Source organism: Rattus norvegicus, chromosome 12 (assembly GCF_036323735.1).
Source record: "Rattus norvegicus strain BN/NHsdMcwi chromosome 12, GRCr8, whole genome shotgun sequence".
Lineage (NCBI taxonomy): Eukaryota > Metazoa > Chordata > Mammalia > Rodentia > Muridae > Rattus > Rattus norvegicus.
Genome location: NC_086030.1, coordinates 19,640,061 through 19,656,656, shown reverse-complemented (window position 1 = coordinate 19,656,656; position 16,596 = coordinate 19,640,061). Strand labels below are relative to the sequence as shown.

The following is a 16,596-nucleotide window of genomic DNA, read 5'->3' as shown; positions in this document are numbered from 1 at the left end:
CATGACATAGAAAGACCAGGGCTCACTTATTTACTTATCTACCCATGGACACAAGTGCTCCATGTGAGCCCAGTGAATGAATATTCCTCCCATCCCCTGCCTCTGAACCTTCTAAACTTGACAGGTTAAATCAAGGTACTTTCAGATTATGTTGGTTTTCCTAAACCAGGGTTCTTTATACAGCCTAGGCTGGCCTTGAACTACTTCAGACTGCTGACTGCTAAGATCGAAGGCCTATTTATACCTGGCTCCAAAGGGGTCTTCCCAATGGCCATAGCATCCATGAAGCCTCTGAAGGTGTTTCCCCTAGAAACCAGTCCTATCCATAGGCGCAGGTCAGTGCTATATCTGCCAACACCATACTCTGTGGCAGAGAGCGCTTCATTTGAACAGGGACTATTGTAAGGCTGTCACTGCAAGAAGAGCCAGCCACCAGGACCAACCTAGCCCATCTGTTTTGGGCACAGATGGTGAAAAGGATGCTGAATAGTACCAGCCATGCCGCACCTACACAGCACTGCTTCTATGTAGTTCTCTGGTCCTTGGCAGCTGTTCTATTCATTCAGCTCCCCATGGAGACAGTCTGACTGGACAGTCTCCATGTTGGTGCCACTATGCTCACCTCTCAGCGTACCTCATTGTAGGAGAAAGTGTGAGAGAAGGTCAATTCACGCAAAAATATTAGTCACAGGTTTCTGTAGTGCTGGGAGATGGGAATGTGGCTCAGTGGTAAAGCACCTGACTAGAATCGACCAACCAGAGACTAGGGGTGTGGCTCAGTGGTACAGCACCTGTCCAATTCCTATGGAGGGTCTCAGTGGTAGATCCTTTATCATGTACAAGGCTAGCTTCCATTCCTGAATAGCAAGAAGAAAAAGGAAGAGGAGGAGGGAGAGAAAGAAGAAGGAAGGAAGGAAGAGGAGGAAGAAGAGGAGGAGGAGGAAAAGGAGGAGGAGGAAGAAGAAGAGGAGGAAGAGGAGGAGGAGGAGGAGGAGGAGGAGGAGGAGGAGGAGGAGGAGAACCACCACCACTAGATTTCTAATTTCTGCAATAAGTTCTTCACAAGAACCTCAAGGAGACTCAGTGTTGTTTACACGCCTGCCCTCTTGCACTAGCATGGTGGCTGATGTCTCTTAGTCTGGGTAGCTCCTTTGTGTCCCTATGGAACAGATCTGGTTTTACCTTGGGTCTTGCTATGCATCTTGCACGTATGAAGTTTACCATCTTCACCAGTCTTTCCTGTTTCTCTTTCTCTTTTACTCACCATGTAAAAGTGAAATCACCAGACCTCAGATGTATCAAGAGAGGAAGGCACCGCTGGAGCTGCCTTCTGGGTCCTATGTGCTGCCGAGCAGGCATCAGGCAGAGAAGGCCATGGGAATAAGCTGGAAAGCCACAAAGCTATGGCAAGATAGGACCACTGGGCACATGAGAGACTGTCAGAGAACCTGTCTCCTGAGCAGACTGCGAACTGCAAGCCAGGATGCTGAGGCAGTAGTTGGGGGATCTAAAGGTTCAAGTTGGGATCTGTGGAGTATGAAGACCCTGGATGCATTGGAAGGCGGGATTCTAGCAAGTTCAGTGCTCCAGCAAGGAGAAGCAGCTGGTGCCTGAGCGCCTGTAGGCCCAAGGGACTAAGCTCTGTAGGAGGTGACATCGAGAGGAGGAGGGGCTTAGTATGGAGGGTGCATCAGTTGCTCAAAAACAATCAGAAGAAATCAGCGCCTGTGGAAATTCACTACCCTAATGTCCATCAGCAAGCCGGCTGCTTTTAGTCTCCAGCGTGAATAAACATGAGCTGCCGCGCTCGCCTCTGTGGCTCTGTGCACTCCGTCCTTCCACTGAGTATCTTACACCATACAGACATTCTGTAAGGCAGGGCTAGGAGGCCACTCCAGGAGAGATGCTGACCTCCTCTCTGTCAAGGCCAGCTCCCAGCCCTGGTACAAGGTAGTCAGGTCGGGAGGACATATGCTTGTCTTGTGCAAGATGCTAAGGCACAGGAGGGTGTGAGGTGCAGGCCCAGTATCCCAGCTACATGGGCTCCAAGAGAGCCCATGGGCTCTCAAGTCCTTCAAGGACTGCCTGGCCTACAGAGCAGGTTTCCAGGCCAATCTGGGTAACATAGTGAGAACCTGTCTCACAATAAAAAAGAAACAGAAGGCTGGGGATATAGCTCAATGGTAGAGCATTTGTCTAGAACCTCCCTGTGAGCAGCTGGGGGCATGGCTCAGCAGTAGAACATTACCTAGCCCTGGGTACAATCTGAACACTGTAGAGAAGAAAAGGGAAGGGAAAATAGGAAGGACTGATGACGGTAGTAAAGGTCCACGAGGAGTCCCCACGCAGAACAGTCCATACATAACCGTGCACAAAGCATGACAAGACAAAACCAGATCTGTTCCAGAGGGACACAAAGGAGCTCCCCAGACTAACACATCAGCCAACATGCTGGCTCAAGAAGAGGCATGTAGATGACGCTAAGTCTCCATGTTCACCCTATTCCCATGATTGCAGTCATGATTCCAAGTCTTCAGGAGAGGTCTGGCCATTGCCCACAGGGAGGGGGTCAAACCCCACAACAACCCGGCCTCTGTGCATACCCGGAGAGGAGGTGCTGGCCATGACTAGGCCAAGTAGGGCAGGAGTGCCAGCATAGCTGGGTTAGGCTTTATAAAGGGGCTCAAGGCAGTGGCCAGAGGGGTGTCTGGCTTGGTTCTTGCAGCCTAGGCACCACTGCATGACAGAGAAGGGCAGCGCTCTGTGGGCCTCACAGACATTTCAGGTCTTTAAGAAAGGACTGATGAGTTAGCAGTGAGCAGGGTTTGTCTGAGATGTTTCTAGAGGATGCCCCAAGTCTCTGCTCTGATATCTAAATGCTGGTACCCCATTTCTTGTTCTATGGCATGCTACTGCCTTCCATGATCCATGACCTTCATGCAGAGAGTCCTAGTGCCACCTCCTTAGTGTCACTTAGCATGCAGGTAAGGGTTGGGGGCTGCCAGAGACTTGTGCTGGAACAGCCTGGAGCTCAAGGATCCAGACAATGCTTTTTTTTTTTTTCATTCAGTATCTTAGGGTCTTGCCTGAGATGGGTGTCTCATGGTGAGTGACGCCCTGACATTGTAGAAGTGTGTGTGGAAGGTGTGGGCACAGGAAGAGGTGAGGCTGGGCACCCTAACCGCACTGCTGCTTGTGACGCAGACAGGAGCAGGGACGTCTGCAGGCTCAGGAAGCTTTCCGCTCGCAGGAAACCCAGCAATTTTCTGCCCACTCCATTTCCAAAAAGATATACTGATTTTAAATGTCACTGGGCAGCCGTCTGGGCTCTGCTCTGAGCAGCATTTTAGAAGGACTGTAAGGTGGTACGGACACCAGCCTAGCCTCCCCTGACTGTGAGAGGAATGTGCCAGCTCAGAGGCCTGGCACTGGGGTCCACTGGCACAGCCTCACTGGTGGAGGGAGGAGCTCTGTTCTATGATGAGGCGATTCTGTGGGATGGTGGGGGCCCGGGCGTCAGATTCCAGAGATGAATTTGCTTAATTACATGCATGCTCGAGTGCTTAGAGGAAGTGTACAGATGTCTGCAATTTAGTTTCAAATGCATCAAAAGAATAAAATGGACTAATGGATGGCAGAGGGATGGATAGGAATGTCATACAGCCACAGTGCGCTGTTCCCGGCAGGATGTAGGTGGTGGGTAAGTGGGCATTCACTGTAAAGTTCTTTCAACTTCTCTATCTTGAAAATGCTTGCAGTAAAACACTGGGGAAAGCAGTAGGGCCCGCTTCCATGGAAGCCTGCCCTTAGTCTATGATGTGGGACCCAGGAGGCAACAAGTCTTGGGGCTGGCTCAGCACTCCACCTTTCACATGGAGGAACCTCGCTTGTACCACACAAGGATATGCCCTGCCCTGGACAAGCTCCTCTGTGCCTCAAGGCAGGCAAAGCACCTGAGAGGCCTCTTCTTGGTGTCCCTACACAGTATCCTGACCTAGCTCATCAGACGCACTTATGTGGAGGCCTTTATGGGAGGCTGTGAGGAGCATGGGCCTCTGCAATAAAGCAGCTGTCCCTGCTCTTAAGGAAAACACAGGTATCTAAGGAAGGACAGAGACTGACAATCCCTCTATCTGCCTCAGTGCCAGCCTTAGTTTCCCCTTCTCTAAGTAAGGCCTTCCTGCAGATAGCCACCCCCCTACTTTCCACACAGTATCTCACTATGTAGTCCAGTGTCTGAAACTTAGAACAGTTGCTACTGTGTTGAGAGCCGAGGCCTGCACCACTGTGTCTAACCTCCCAGCTTTGCCAGGGCTGTCTGTGAGTCCTAAATTGCTGTTCACCCAGCCAGCTGGCATGTAAGCCCATTAGACAAGTAGAACCCAGAACCCATTCCCTGCTCCCTAGCTGTACTAGCAATGCACACAGGTCATTCTAGTCAGTGTACAAATAGCCAATGACCCAGGAGACCCAGGAAGGATGGCATCAACTTGGTAAGTCTGCGTGTAGCCACTGTGATGACCCGTCCACTGAGCCCCCAAGCACACCCACACACCCAGCTCTAAGTGGTCACCAGAGTTTTGCTTCCTCGCCAACCAGCTGTGAACTAATTACAAAACATCCTAACTAGTTGAGCTCCCTCTCTGAGCATATGTTTCCAATTAAGATGAACCGCAGCTGATTTTAATCAATCTTCCTTGAAGCGCCAACTTGAAGCCACTCTTCTTCTCTAGAGGGAAGAGTGAGGCGGTCGGAGAGTGGGGGAGCAGGAGGCTGCCTGCATACTGAGCACATGAGGAAGGCGTGAGGAAGCCCAAAGGCTAGACCACAAGGTTCCAGGTCCAAGCAGCTCCATTAGAGCTGCAGAGAAGGCTGGGTCTCAAAGGGGCTGGCATCAAATGCTATGGTCAGGCCTTAAGGAGAAGCCCCAGGATGGATGTTTCTTCCCCAGTACCAGAGGGGCCCAGGTTCAAGACCAATATACAATGGCAAGGAGGGCTTTGACCTTGATAAAAAAAAAAAAAGAATGACAGAGCATCTAACAAGGACTTGCAGTTGGGGGATGGTGGGAGATGGGGGGGGAGAAAGGACCTAGCACGGGATTCCCTCAGAATCCTCCCTCATCACCCAGTCTTATAAAGAAAGTGCAGCAGCCCAGATGGGAAATCAACATGGCCAACCCCATCCAAAGTGTGTGTAGGTGGTGGCCTTTCTCCTTTCACGTGCCCAAGTCACCTTCTGACACAGGAAACTCCTCCTGGCCCACTGCTGAGCCAAACCCAGGTCTGTCTGCCTTTCCCCCAGGACCAGTCTCATGTCACAGCTTCTGTCCCCATGTGCTCAGAAGGACCTGCAGCCACCCTGCCTTTCAGTGTTCCTACGGGCTGCTCACACAGGTACTCCTGCCCTCACTGGGAAGACAGCAGATGAGGAGCCAGCTCTGACATTGAGGCTGGACGGGAACTGTTCCTTATCACAGGCGACAAATACCCCCTTGCAGAACCAGTTCAGTCCTCGGTATAAAAATCCTCCCTGCCCAGATATGACAATAGCTGGGACATACAGAACAGACCCAGTCTGGCAGCCATAGACTTGCAGTTAGCATGGGGCCCCTTAAGCTGAGACCAGTGACCCAGGAAGGAGACTTAAGTATTCAAGACACAGACAACTGCCAGGTTAGTCCACCTACAAGTTTGTCTGATAAGGGTATAGGGGGACACAGAGGGGACAGGCTGGTATGTAAAGGGAACTGGACCAAACTCCCAGGATCAAACAGCTTGAGTAAATGGCTTTTATATTTACTAATAAAACAGTGGACACGACCTTGCCTGGAGAGACCTTCTGTGTGAATGGTACAGGGTGGGGATCACCTGGACTTCCTGACATGTGCCCATCTGTGGGGTCCAGCTAAAGTCCAGTACTGGCTAGCGGAGAAGGTGGTCTGGGATGCAGCAGGGACCAGGGAGTCCTGCTATAGCCTCCAGCTCTGAGACCAGAGCGAGACTGGAAAACACCAAGCAGCCCTGACCTAAGGGCAGCGGGGGAAGCCCGCACAGGAGAGTCAGGCCTCGTGGGGCAGTCTGGCTCTGGTAAGGCCCCTTCCTGAAGTATACGCACAGCCTACAGAGGTGCAGGGGCTATGGGGCTGTCTAGAAATTTCTACAACTGTGAGGGCCGAAGCCATAGCTGCTTTGTTCCCACCTCAGGCTGCCATGCCAACTGGGCATACCATCCCTGGGTTCCTGACCATCATTTGGCATAGACATTGCTCTCCAGGGCCACAGACTCAGCCCTCCATGCTATTTTCCACCATGGTGTGAGTGTAGTTCACGTATGTACATACTCAGTGCCTGTCTGCACCCAGTGCTCCACACAGCAGCAAAGAGTAGGGATGAATGTGGTCCACTAGCACTCTGGCTCTCAGGAAGGGTCTAAGCTGCAGGGTTGGGCAGTGCCAGCACACACACTTGTGCTTCTGCGGGAAGGAGATTTTTGCAAATCACATTCTTAAGTCGCCCACACGGGACACAGAACACTGGCACCTCCTTTAGTTGTGCTGTCCCTGAAGTCCCTGCGAGCTGCACTGAAATGCATTTATCACCCTATCCTGACACAGTTCTGCAGCCAGGTAGCCTTGATTCACCCTCAGCAGCCCTCGGCCCAGGACAGTGGTCCAATTAGAACACAATGAGATAACGGGTCCTAGGGCTGGGCATGTGTACAGCCGAGGTTCAGAACACCTCACTTCATCAAAGTTGTCACCTCTCCCATCACCAAGATTGGTAATGGGGACATGATTTGATTGCCTCTAATAGGTGCCAAGGTAAAAATCAATGGCCTTTCTAGAAGCCAAGCAATCTCTAACCTGTGGGCTTCTTGCCATGAGCAGTGTGAGCAGAAGGAAGAAAACTAAACAGAAAAGAAACAGTCCAATGCAGACAGCAGAGAAGGTCATAGCCACAGGGAAATGGGAGCGACAGGGGGCAGCACCAGAGAGAAGAGAGGCCGAGGTCTGTGCTGAGAAGCACAAGAACCAAGGGCATGAAGCAGAACCGCGCGGTGAGCCCCTGCAGAACCCGGCAGTAGCCACGTAAGGGTGAATGTGTAGAAGGAAGTCCGGGTTTCATTCATGGGAGCTGGAAGGAGTACCTCCTGTGCAGGAACCGTCTCTCTGGCCACCCCAAACCTACCTGTAGGGTTAGTCTCTCCATCTGCATCTCCAGAGCCTGCTTTTCCTGTTCCAGACGGCTCCGCTCACCCTCCAGCTCCTCCACCTTCAACCTGCAAGGAGACCATGACATAACCAGGTGCCACTCAGTCCAACACAGATGGAAGGTGACGGCCATGGTGGTGACTCCAGAGGGTGCAGAAGTGAGTAGCACTTGTTCAGGTGTAAGGACTCAAGCCAGGGGTCTTGGCCAACCCTGAAGCTTGGCTAGAAGCAGGTAAGGAATCTGTGTCTCAGGCCCCCTGGGCCACCCTTGAGAGTGACCACACACTAGAGAGGAACCTGCAAATGGAAAAACAACCTCAGGAGCTGTTAGAGCTTTCTAATGCTGCAACCCTTTAATACAGTTCCTCATGTTGAACTGATCTCAGACCATAAAATAGAGCAGGTCCTAAAATCGGTAGAGTCCAGGAGCCTGAAACAAAGTAGCCAGCCAGCTACAAGGGGCTAAAAGGAAGGAACTTTCCAGAAAGCACTTCAGGACTAAAGCAGAAACCAAAAACAGCAAAGCTCTGGCCACCTGGAAATGTAACAACACATACTAATCACACAGCTCTAAGAATGTAAAGGAGATCAGCAAACTTGTGGAACTGGACACAGTGTAGCCAAGAAAGTCAGGCTCAGAGAAAAAATACATAGTATCCAACGTTCTTATCTCAAGTTAATAACCCAGGCTTCCACTTCAAGAACAGAGAAAAGGCTGAGCTCGATGGGTATGCACCCGTGATCCTGCCATCCTGAAACCAAGGCAGAGGGGGGCCAGGAGTTCAAGTGCAGTTTTATGAGCTAGGATCTCACTATGTAGCCCTGGCTGGCTTGAAATAGGACACAGAACAGTCCAGAACAGACCTAATGCATGGCCACAACACAAGTCTTAGTATATTCATTTAGTAGAAAGCTTGTCATAAATGAAGATAGAGATCAATAGCAGAGGGACAGCCAGAGGTAATACAACAGTTCTGTTAGGGAGATGGCTTTGTGAGTAAGCAATTGCTATGAAAATAAGAGTACTTGAGTTCTATTCTGTAGTGAGAACTGTGGAATTTTAGCTTCTCAAAAAATATTATAAGAATATGTTTTCATTTTAATCCCAAATGTGGGGAAATGGAGCTTCTTCAGATCATCCATGTTAACTGACTATGATTTGCCTCATGCTTTGGAAGGGGCATGATTTTGCCAGTTGCAGACAGATTCTGTGACTGAGTGACATTTGGAATTCTGGGGACTTCTCAGAGGGTATATAAATGTTAGGGTCCTGAGAGGTGTGGTGTAATTGTTGGTTGGTTGTTGGTTATGGTCTGTTAAGCAGTCATGTGCAAAAAGAAACGAGAAGAAGAAATTAGATATCCTGATAGAGAAGATCAAAGTTGCCCCAAGGAACTCAACACCCCTAATCGGCAGGAAGCAGTCTAATGGTAACACCACATACTTTCCAACCCCTGACTTTATTCAGGGATCTCTTTCCTTCCCTCCCTATCTTCTCTCCTCTCCTCTCCTCTCCTCCCCTCCCCTCCCCTCTCCCACACCCCCATCTACTGTTGGGGGTTGAAAGGAAAGGGAAAAAAGAGGGTGGAAAATGGTGGAAGAAAAACCTACTAAGTAGCAAACTCCAGCTGCATTATTGCTCCAGCACCTACAGGAAAGCTGGACATGTGCATGTACACTTGTGATCCCAGTGGTAAGGAGGCTGAGAGTAGAGCGGTGGTTCTCAACCTGTGGGTCTCAAACCCTTTTGAGGGGGGGGTCCTTTCACAGGGGTCGCCTAAGACCATCGGAAAACACAGATATTTACATTAGTAATTGTAATGGTAGAAAATTACAGTTATGAAGTAGCAATAGAAAATAATTTTATGGTTGAGAATCACCATAACACAAGCTGTACTAAAGCATCACAGTATTAGGAAGGTTGAGAAGCAAGTGATGAGCCCTAGGCCATTAAGAGACGCTGCCTCAGATGGCAGGTGTTAGACTCTATGAGGACTGATGCCTGAAGCTGACCTGTCTCACACATATCCGTACTCAACCACACACCTATAAAACAAAAATTTAAACTACAATCTGAAGTAACTCCTGGGATAAAAAAATAACTCACAAGGGAGATTAGGAGACACCAGACACAAACACCAAGAGACCGAGAGCTCTAAACACAAGGAAGATGTCACTCAAAGGCCTCACAATGAACCTAAAAGAGAACCAGGAAAGGAGAGCAGATGAGCTGATGGCTGACAGCAGGCTGGATACAATGGATTGGGATTGGGTTGTGTGAAAGATCGCAGAGCAAACACCCAATCAAAACCAACCGGAGAGAGGAGCTCACCATGAACTTGGAAGATGTGAGAGGATACCACAGAATAAAGATCACAAAAGGATGCCAGGGACAACTGGGCACACACCCAAGTAGCCAAGATGTGGGTAGACTCCTACTGATGCCACCTTCCAAGGTGATCCCCAGAGAAGCAGATAAACCTTCGATCAATGTGAGGGTCAAACAGAAGGGAAGAAGGCCAGGCCAGCTAACACAAGCAAACACTCAAAGGATCACACAGTCTCCCAACTCTGCAGAGAAAGGGAGGAGGAAGCCCTTTCTCTGAAACTAGCAGCGGGCAGACACTGAAGAGAGGCAAAAACTTTTCCAGAAAACTAGGGCAAAACTGGGCCTGGTGGCCTAGGATCAAGAGCTAAAGGCTTTCCTGGGCCATAAGTGGGTTCAAGGACCAGTTTGTGGAATCCTGTCCCAAAATGTAAATGGCAGCCATAGAAAAAGGGGCTGGACAGGTAGCTCTGCAGAGCGCTTGCTTAACATACATGAGGCTGTGGGTTCAAACTGCAAAACTGCAGACCTAATAATTTATGAAGTAAAAACTAAAATTATTTTTTAAAAGAAACAAATAGAACTGAGATCAGTAAACCCAGAGGACAAGCCTGACCATGGAAACATGGGGGCAGGTGTGGACCCACTTAGCCATGTACCGCTTTTCTCCGGAAGCTTTCCATGCTGTTATAGGGGTTTGAAAACAGCAGGAATACAAGGCATCTCAACACGTAAAACTGTGCTAGGCGACCCTCTAATGAGACAAGGACAAAAAGCCCTATTTTACTCTGTTCTCAGTTGACACAGGAAAATCCCTTCACCAAACCTGTCACCTCGAACACAGAGGGCAGCAGCCTCAACAGGACATGCCCTTCCTGAAACAACAACAAAAACAAAAAACCAAGGATGTAAAAAAAAATTTTTTTTTAAAGGCTAAAGAGATTTTAAAAAGGCTCAGTGGTTAGGAGCATCAGTTGTTCTTTTGGGGGACCTGTGTTCAATTCACACACCAATCTAATTATATTATTTTTTTAAAAAAACTGGGACAATGCCTGTTCTTACTGTTTTCTTCCGACTAAACTGCCAAAGCAATTAGACAAGACACTGAAACCAAAACTTCTAAACTGTAAAAGCAGCAAACTGCTCTTCACAGATGCTCTGTTGACGCATAAACCCAGCAAAGCAGCACGGTAAAAATCACCGTGTGGACACTCTGCTGTGCACTTCGTCTGTTACAGCATAGAGAGACGAAAACATTTGGGGATAAATTTACACAAGGCAGAATGTGATGCTCCCCTAAGACCTGAAGAGCATGGCCAAGAACTTTAATAAAATAAAATAGGAACGAAAAAGAAAAGAAAACCTATGTGCACGTGGCCACACGGGGCTGGAGCAATCAGTGGCTGGGCAGTAACAAACACTTGCTGCTCTTACAGAAGAACCACCGTTCGAGTAGGCGAACAACTGTTGATAACCCTAGCTCCAGGGGCTCTGGTGCCCTCTTCTGGGTTCCACGGGTACCTACATTCACATACACATGCCCGTGCAAACACACATACATTTACACATAATAACAAAATAAGAAGTCATCTTTATAAACATGTAGACGCCTGTGTTCAGGAACACGTGAGCTTAATGCTGAGGTTATCTGAGGCTATCTGAGGCTATCTGAGGCTGTCTGAGGCTATCTGAGGCTATCTGAGGCTATCTGAGGCTGTCTGAGGCTGTCTGAGGCTGTCTGAGGCTATCTGAGGCTGTCTGGGATCGAGCAGACAGAAAAAGAAGGGCCAGCCGGTAAGATGTACCTCCTGCCTTGGCTCAGCCTTGGGCTGAGACATTCCTTTAAAGAGATGCCCTCGGGGTTGGGGATTTAGCTCAGTGGTAGAGCGCTTGCCTAGCAAGCACAAGGCCCTGGGTTCAGTCCCCAGCTCCGGGGAAAAAAAAAAAAAAAAAGATGCCCTCAAGGGTGTGGTGCTGAGCGGAAGATGTCGGCGCTAAGAGGTAACAGGCACATAGTCCACCCAGTAGGCATGCTGGCCCTGAGCTGATGAAGCCATTTAGTTAAATGACCACATCCATTGCATTCATGGCCGCCTGAAGGAGCCTGTTACAGAACACAAAGGCAGGAGAACCCGAGTTTGATCCCCAGAACCCATGCTTACAAAGGCTGGGTGCAAACAGAAGGATCCTGGGGTTTTCTGGCACACCCACCTATTCTGCTTGGTGAATTCCAGGCCAGGACTCAAAGCACCAAGATAAACAGTTTCCTGGGACACACACGCACACACAGCGGCCCATGTGCTCACAGGCCCTCACACACAAGTTCACTAGCCCATGCAAGAGCACATTCATGGAGGTGGGAGCAGGCGCTGGGTTCCATTTCCACTGACACAAAACCAAGAGAAGATTGTAGCAGGCCCAGGACACGGGGAAGCTCGCATTCAACATGAAGACAGCTAGTTGACCGTATGAATAGCATGCTTCTCTTTGCTTTCCTTTAGTCTCTTCTTTGGTTTGTATGTGTGTTTCACTTACAAAACAACAACAACAAAACAAACAAACAAACAAACAAAAAACCATGGGCATGGTGGTACTCGCCTCCTGTCTTTAATTCCAGCATATAGGAGGTAAGAGAATAAGGCTAGCCTGAGCTATATAGCAAACTTTACCTTAGAAAAGAACCAGCAACAACAAAAGCCCACATACAAACAAGCACAGCGACGGAGAAGGATGGCCATGTGAACACGGCACTTAGGAGCAATCTCTCAGAATGCCACTGCAGTTGAGAATAAAGGCAGTCTCATTTCTCTGAAGCCTGACCACAGGAAATCAAAGGAAGAGCTTCAAAAACTCCCTTAGAAGTCGGAAGCAGATGGATGGAGTGGTGTGTGTGTGACCCTCTACAGCAGGATGCATGACTATTACTGACCCTATAGGGGCTCTGACAGCACAGAGGCCCCAGCAGGAGGTACCAGAAGCAGGATGGAGGGAGATCAAGCTGGAGCTGGGTAGGTCTTCCAGAAACCTTGTACACGTAAGGAAATGTTCGCTCAGCTCTCTGAATAAATGGCAGCAGCTTCAGCAGCAGTGTTCCAGCAGATTTGTCTCTGTCACTAGCTGCCATGACACAGCCTCATCCCATGAGCACCAGGCTCCCTTTGGCTGTACTTTGTAGACACCCTCTGTCTTGTGGAAGACGAGTGAGTCAAGCTGGTGCCCATTAGGCTTTGGCTAGTGAGCAGGGTCCCTAAGGGAACCAAATCGATGGGCCTAGAACCTTCTTTCTTTGGAGCATTTTAATTGTGACTTCACATTTAAAGTGTTCATCAACCTCACTGTACATCTTGGTTCCTGTGTTTGTTTTTCTGTACCTTTGAAGACAGAGTCATGTAGCTCAGGCTGGCCTTAAACTCACCACGTAGCCCAGAATGACTGAACTCTAATCCATCTGCCTCTACTTCCCCAGGCTGGGATTAGAGGTGGGACACTGTGCTGGGGGTAATGTTTGGTTCAGAGGGCTGACTAGACCTGCTAGTGACAAGCTGGTGTTCCTGTACATGTCATCCTTCAGAGGCCACAGGCTCTCTACAGCAGTGTCCCTGTGTCATTCCTGAGACCGCTCGTTTGCTTCTCCAAGTACGTTTCACTTTGGTTGGCAGTTTGTCAATTTTATAGATTTTCCCCCTAGAAAACCAGCCTTTTGCTTCTGCATTTTTCTCAATTGTGTTTCTTTCTCAAGTTCATTACCTCCCCCTTCCCTCTCATCCTGGGCTCCTTTGCTTGCCATGTCCTCCTGGTGGCAGGGCCAGGGCCTCTGCTCTGTCAGCTGGAACGCTGGGTGCTGCCCGCGGCTTCTCTTCTCTCCATGGATCTGATCTGATGAGCGTGTTTTCATTAGCGTTCACTTGTTCCTCTTCTCTTCCACACTCCCGTGTGGTCCGCAGGCAGTTCAGAACTATGCTATTAATTTCCACATGGGAACAGCTCGTCCTCTTGCATTCTGTTACTGACATCTAGTTTGAGTTTGGTGGGGCCAGATGACATATTCTCTATGCACCTTAAATGTGTGTGTGTGTGTGTGTGTGTGTGTGTGTGTGTGTGTCACATGTAGAAGCCAGAGAAGGACATCAGGCAACCAGCTCTATCACTCTCAAACTATTCTCTTGAGACAAGGGTTCTCACTGAACCCTAAGCTAGGCTAGTGGCTAACAAACCTCAGCCATCCTCATGTCTCAGCATCCTATGCCACTGGAGTTACAGGCAGGCACATGGACAGCTGTGCCCCACTGTTTACCTGGGTACTAGGGATTTGAACTCAGGTCCTTATGTCCACCTAGCAAAGAGCTGTTACCCACTGAGCCATCTCTGCTACCTGATTTCTTAGACTTTTATGAAGGTTTGTTTTATGACCAAAGGCATGGCCAATGAATAATGCCATGTCTTCCTTGTGCGTTCTAAGGGTATGGGGCCAGAGTTCCACAAACACAGAGTGGACTCTGACGGACGGTGATGACTGGTGTACATCTGCTCATCTTACCAGCTACAGGGAGTAGTATGCATTCAACATCCAGACCTAGCTGATCCACCTCCTGCATCCCAGAGTTCTGCTGCATGGAATTGAGAGCACACTCGAGCATGCGACAGAAGAACTTGACACCGATGGCTGTGAGTATGGCTCCCCGCAGGGTCCAGAGGCTGAGGCCATGCCTTCTCAGCAGAGCAGGCACCTTGTGGCCTTGCTCACACTGCTTTGCTCTGGTGGGGCAGAGATGGGTGCTGTTGGGGACACATGATCCCTTCCTAAGTATCTTAGTTGGCAACTCAATCAGCAGTCAGAAGGCCACCGACTAGGCTGCCCCTTCCTCTCTTTGTGACCCAATGTTAGATGTTTCTGCTTGTGTCTACTGGTATTAGGCCTTCGCTCCCTCAGTCTGCCGTGAATATACAGGTCTGCAGGTACATGAAGACTCAGTAGGAGAGGGGCTGTCCAGTGGCCAGAGCTGTAGTACCAGCCAAAATGGTCCAGACAAGCTCCCCTTGTGAAGACACAGTGACAAGTGACAAGCTACCCAAGCAAAAGGTCTCCTAGAGAGGGTGACCCAGCTAGAGCACACTGAGTAACAGTCACAGAGTTCCTGCTTTCCTCCCCAAGAAAGGCCAACATAGTCAATGTCCCTGTCATGGTAACCCTCAGCTCCCCAGAGCCTAGGAATGCCACCTCAGGCAGATGCTCAGCAAGCAGTGAGCATGGCTAGGAACAGGGAAGCTGTGAAGTGTGACTAACAGGTTCTGGCCCAGACATGCAAGCCCACAGTCTACCCAGCTGCTAAACCCACAGACATTCAGGATCTATCAGAGCTCCTGTCTGACAGTGGAAAGTAACGAGCCCAGATTTGTTCCAGGCGAGAGGCCCTCAGCTGCCGCCACTTAGCTTTGCACTGTTGTTCCCCAGCCTGGCTTCACAGAAGGATCGTCCAATGCCACAGGTGTGTGCAATTCACATACCATATGGCATCTGTGCAACTATTGTGTATGCCTACGGAAGCCAGAGGTTAACAACAGGTGTCCCCTCTAGCCCCTCTCTCTGATCTCCCACTAAACCTGGAGCTCACCAGCTAGACAGGCTGAATCAGCAAGTCCCAGGGCTCCATCTGTCCATGGACAGGATTACATAAGCCATAATACCTAACCTTAAAAAAACAAACAAACAAACAAACAAACAAACAAACAAACAAACATGGGTCATGGGGATCAAACTCAGGTCCTCATGCTGGTACAGCAAGCTCGTTACTCCCCAGTCCTGTGCCCCTATGTGTAACCAAGAGTTCTATGCAAATACACATGGTTGCAGACCACCCCTCATCCTCACAGTGCCCCAGATAGCAGCACCTACCCTACCCTGTCTTCTGTATCTGCTGGCTGGCAGTGTTCATAGTAATGGTCTTAAGTGAAGGGCAATCTGACCTGAGGCAGGGCTCTCATGTCAACTCTCTTTCTCTGAGTCAGCCACTTCAAAAGTGGCCCTCCTCAGGAGTTACCTGAAGGACCAGCTGGAAGGCACTTCAGGCTAAGGAGAGGGATCAAAAGGATCTTGTTCCAAGAGGGCAGCCTTAATAAGGGTCCCTCACCCTTGCCCAGCTAGGAGAAAATAAGACCTCAGAGTCACATTGCCAGTGTCCCTTCCAAGAGAAGCTGGGGCAGCAGCATCGGTCTAAAGACCCAGACCCTCAGCAGAATTTTAGGAGGGCTGCCTCTCTGAATACCCTTGAGTCAAAAGGCAGCACAATGGGCCCCAATTTGGTATCTTAGCAAAACAAGATGCCATGTATAGCACAGTCCCCTTGCTCAAGATAACAATGACAAGTCCACTGACGGAACTGTGGAAAACTGAGGCACAATGATGCAATGTCTGAACACAGCTGGAAGGTTAGAGAGCAGGGCAAATGGGACCACACAAGCTAGTGACAAGAAGGGCTGTGCTGGTAGATGGCTTTTTGTTTGGTTTGGTGGAACTGCCTCAATCAGATTGGCCTGTAGGCAAGTCTGTAGAGTATTTTCCTAATGTGGGCAGTGTCACCACCGAGCAGACAGTGCTGGAAAGTCCAAAGGCACGCTGAGAAAGCTACAAGGAGCAAGCCAGTAAACAGCTTTCCTCCATGATCTCTGCTTCAGTTCCTGCCTCTGGGTTCCTGCTTTGAGTTCCTGCCCTGGCTTCCTTCAGGGATATGATTGGGGCTGTAAACCAAATAAACCCTTTTCTCCCCAAGCTACTTTTGTGCTCTGGCGTTTTATCACAGCAATCAATATCAAATTAGGACAAAGGCTGGGAGATGAGAGAAGCCTGCCCTGTGGGAAGCAGGCCTCAGGAAACCCATGCCAGGTTCAAGAAGGGAAGGAGCTAGGCAGCTATGCAAAACACCTTCATGTTTGGCCCAGCATAAGCCATTTGCCCAAGGCATGGGCTTCATTTGAGTTCACTGAGCAGAGAGGCCCTGCTTACCTGGCCTTCTCTGCCACACATGCTCCAAGCTCACAGGAGCAACCTGGACACCCCCAC

At 49.6% G+C, this 16,596-nt stretch overlaps 1 protein-coding gene across 3 annotated transcripts in view; it reads right to left on the bottom strand.

The window, feature by feature from the left end:
- Mad1l1 (mitotic arrest deficient 1 like 1) overlaps positions 1-16,596 on the bottom strand; it is a 309,793-nt gene that overhangs the window by 87,918 nt on the left and 205,279 nt on the right. For all 3 annotated transcript variants that reach the window (NM_001109387.1, XM_063271650.1, XM_017598453.3), the window contains one exon: positions 7,191-7,281. In NM_001109387.1, coding sequence (NP_001102857.1) covers positions 7,191-7,281 — 91 coding nt within the window. The remainder of the gene's footprint in view (positions 1-7,190; positions 7,282-16,596) is intronic.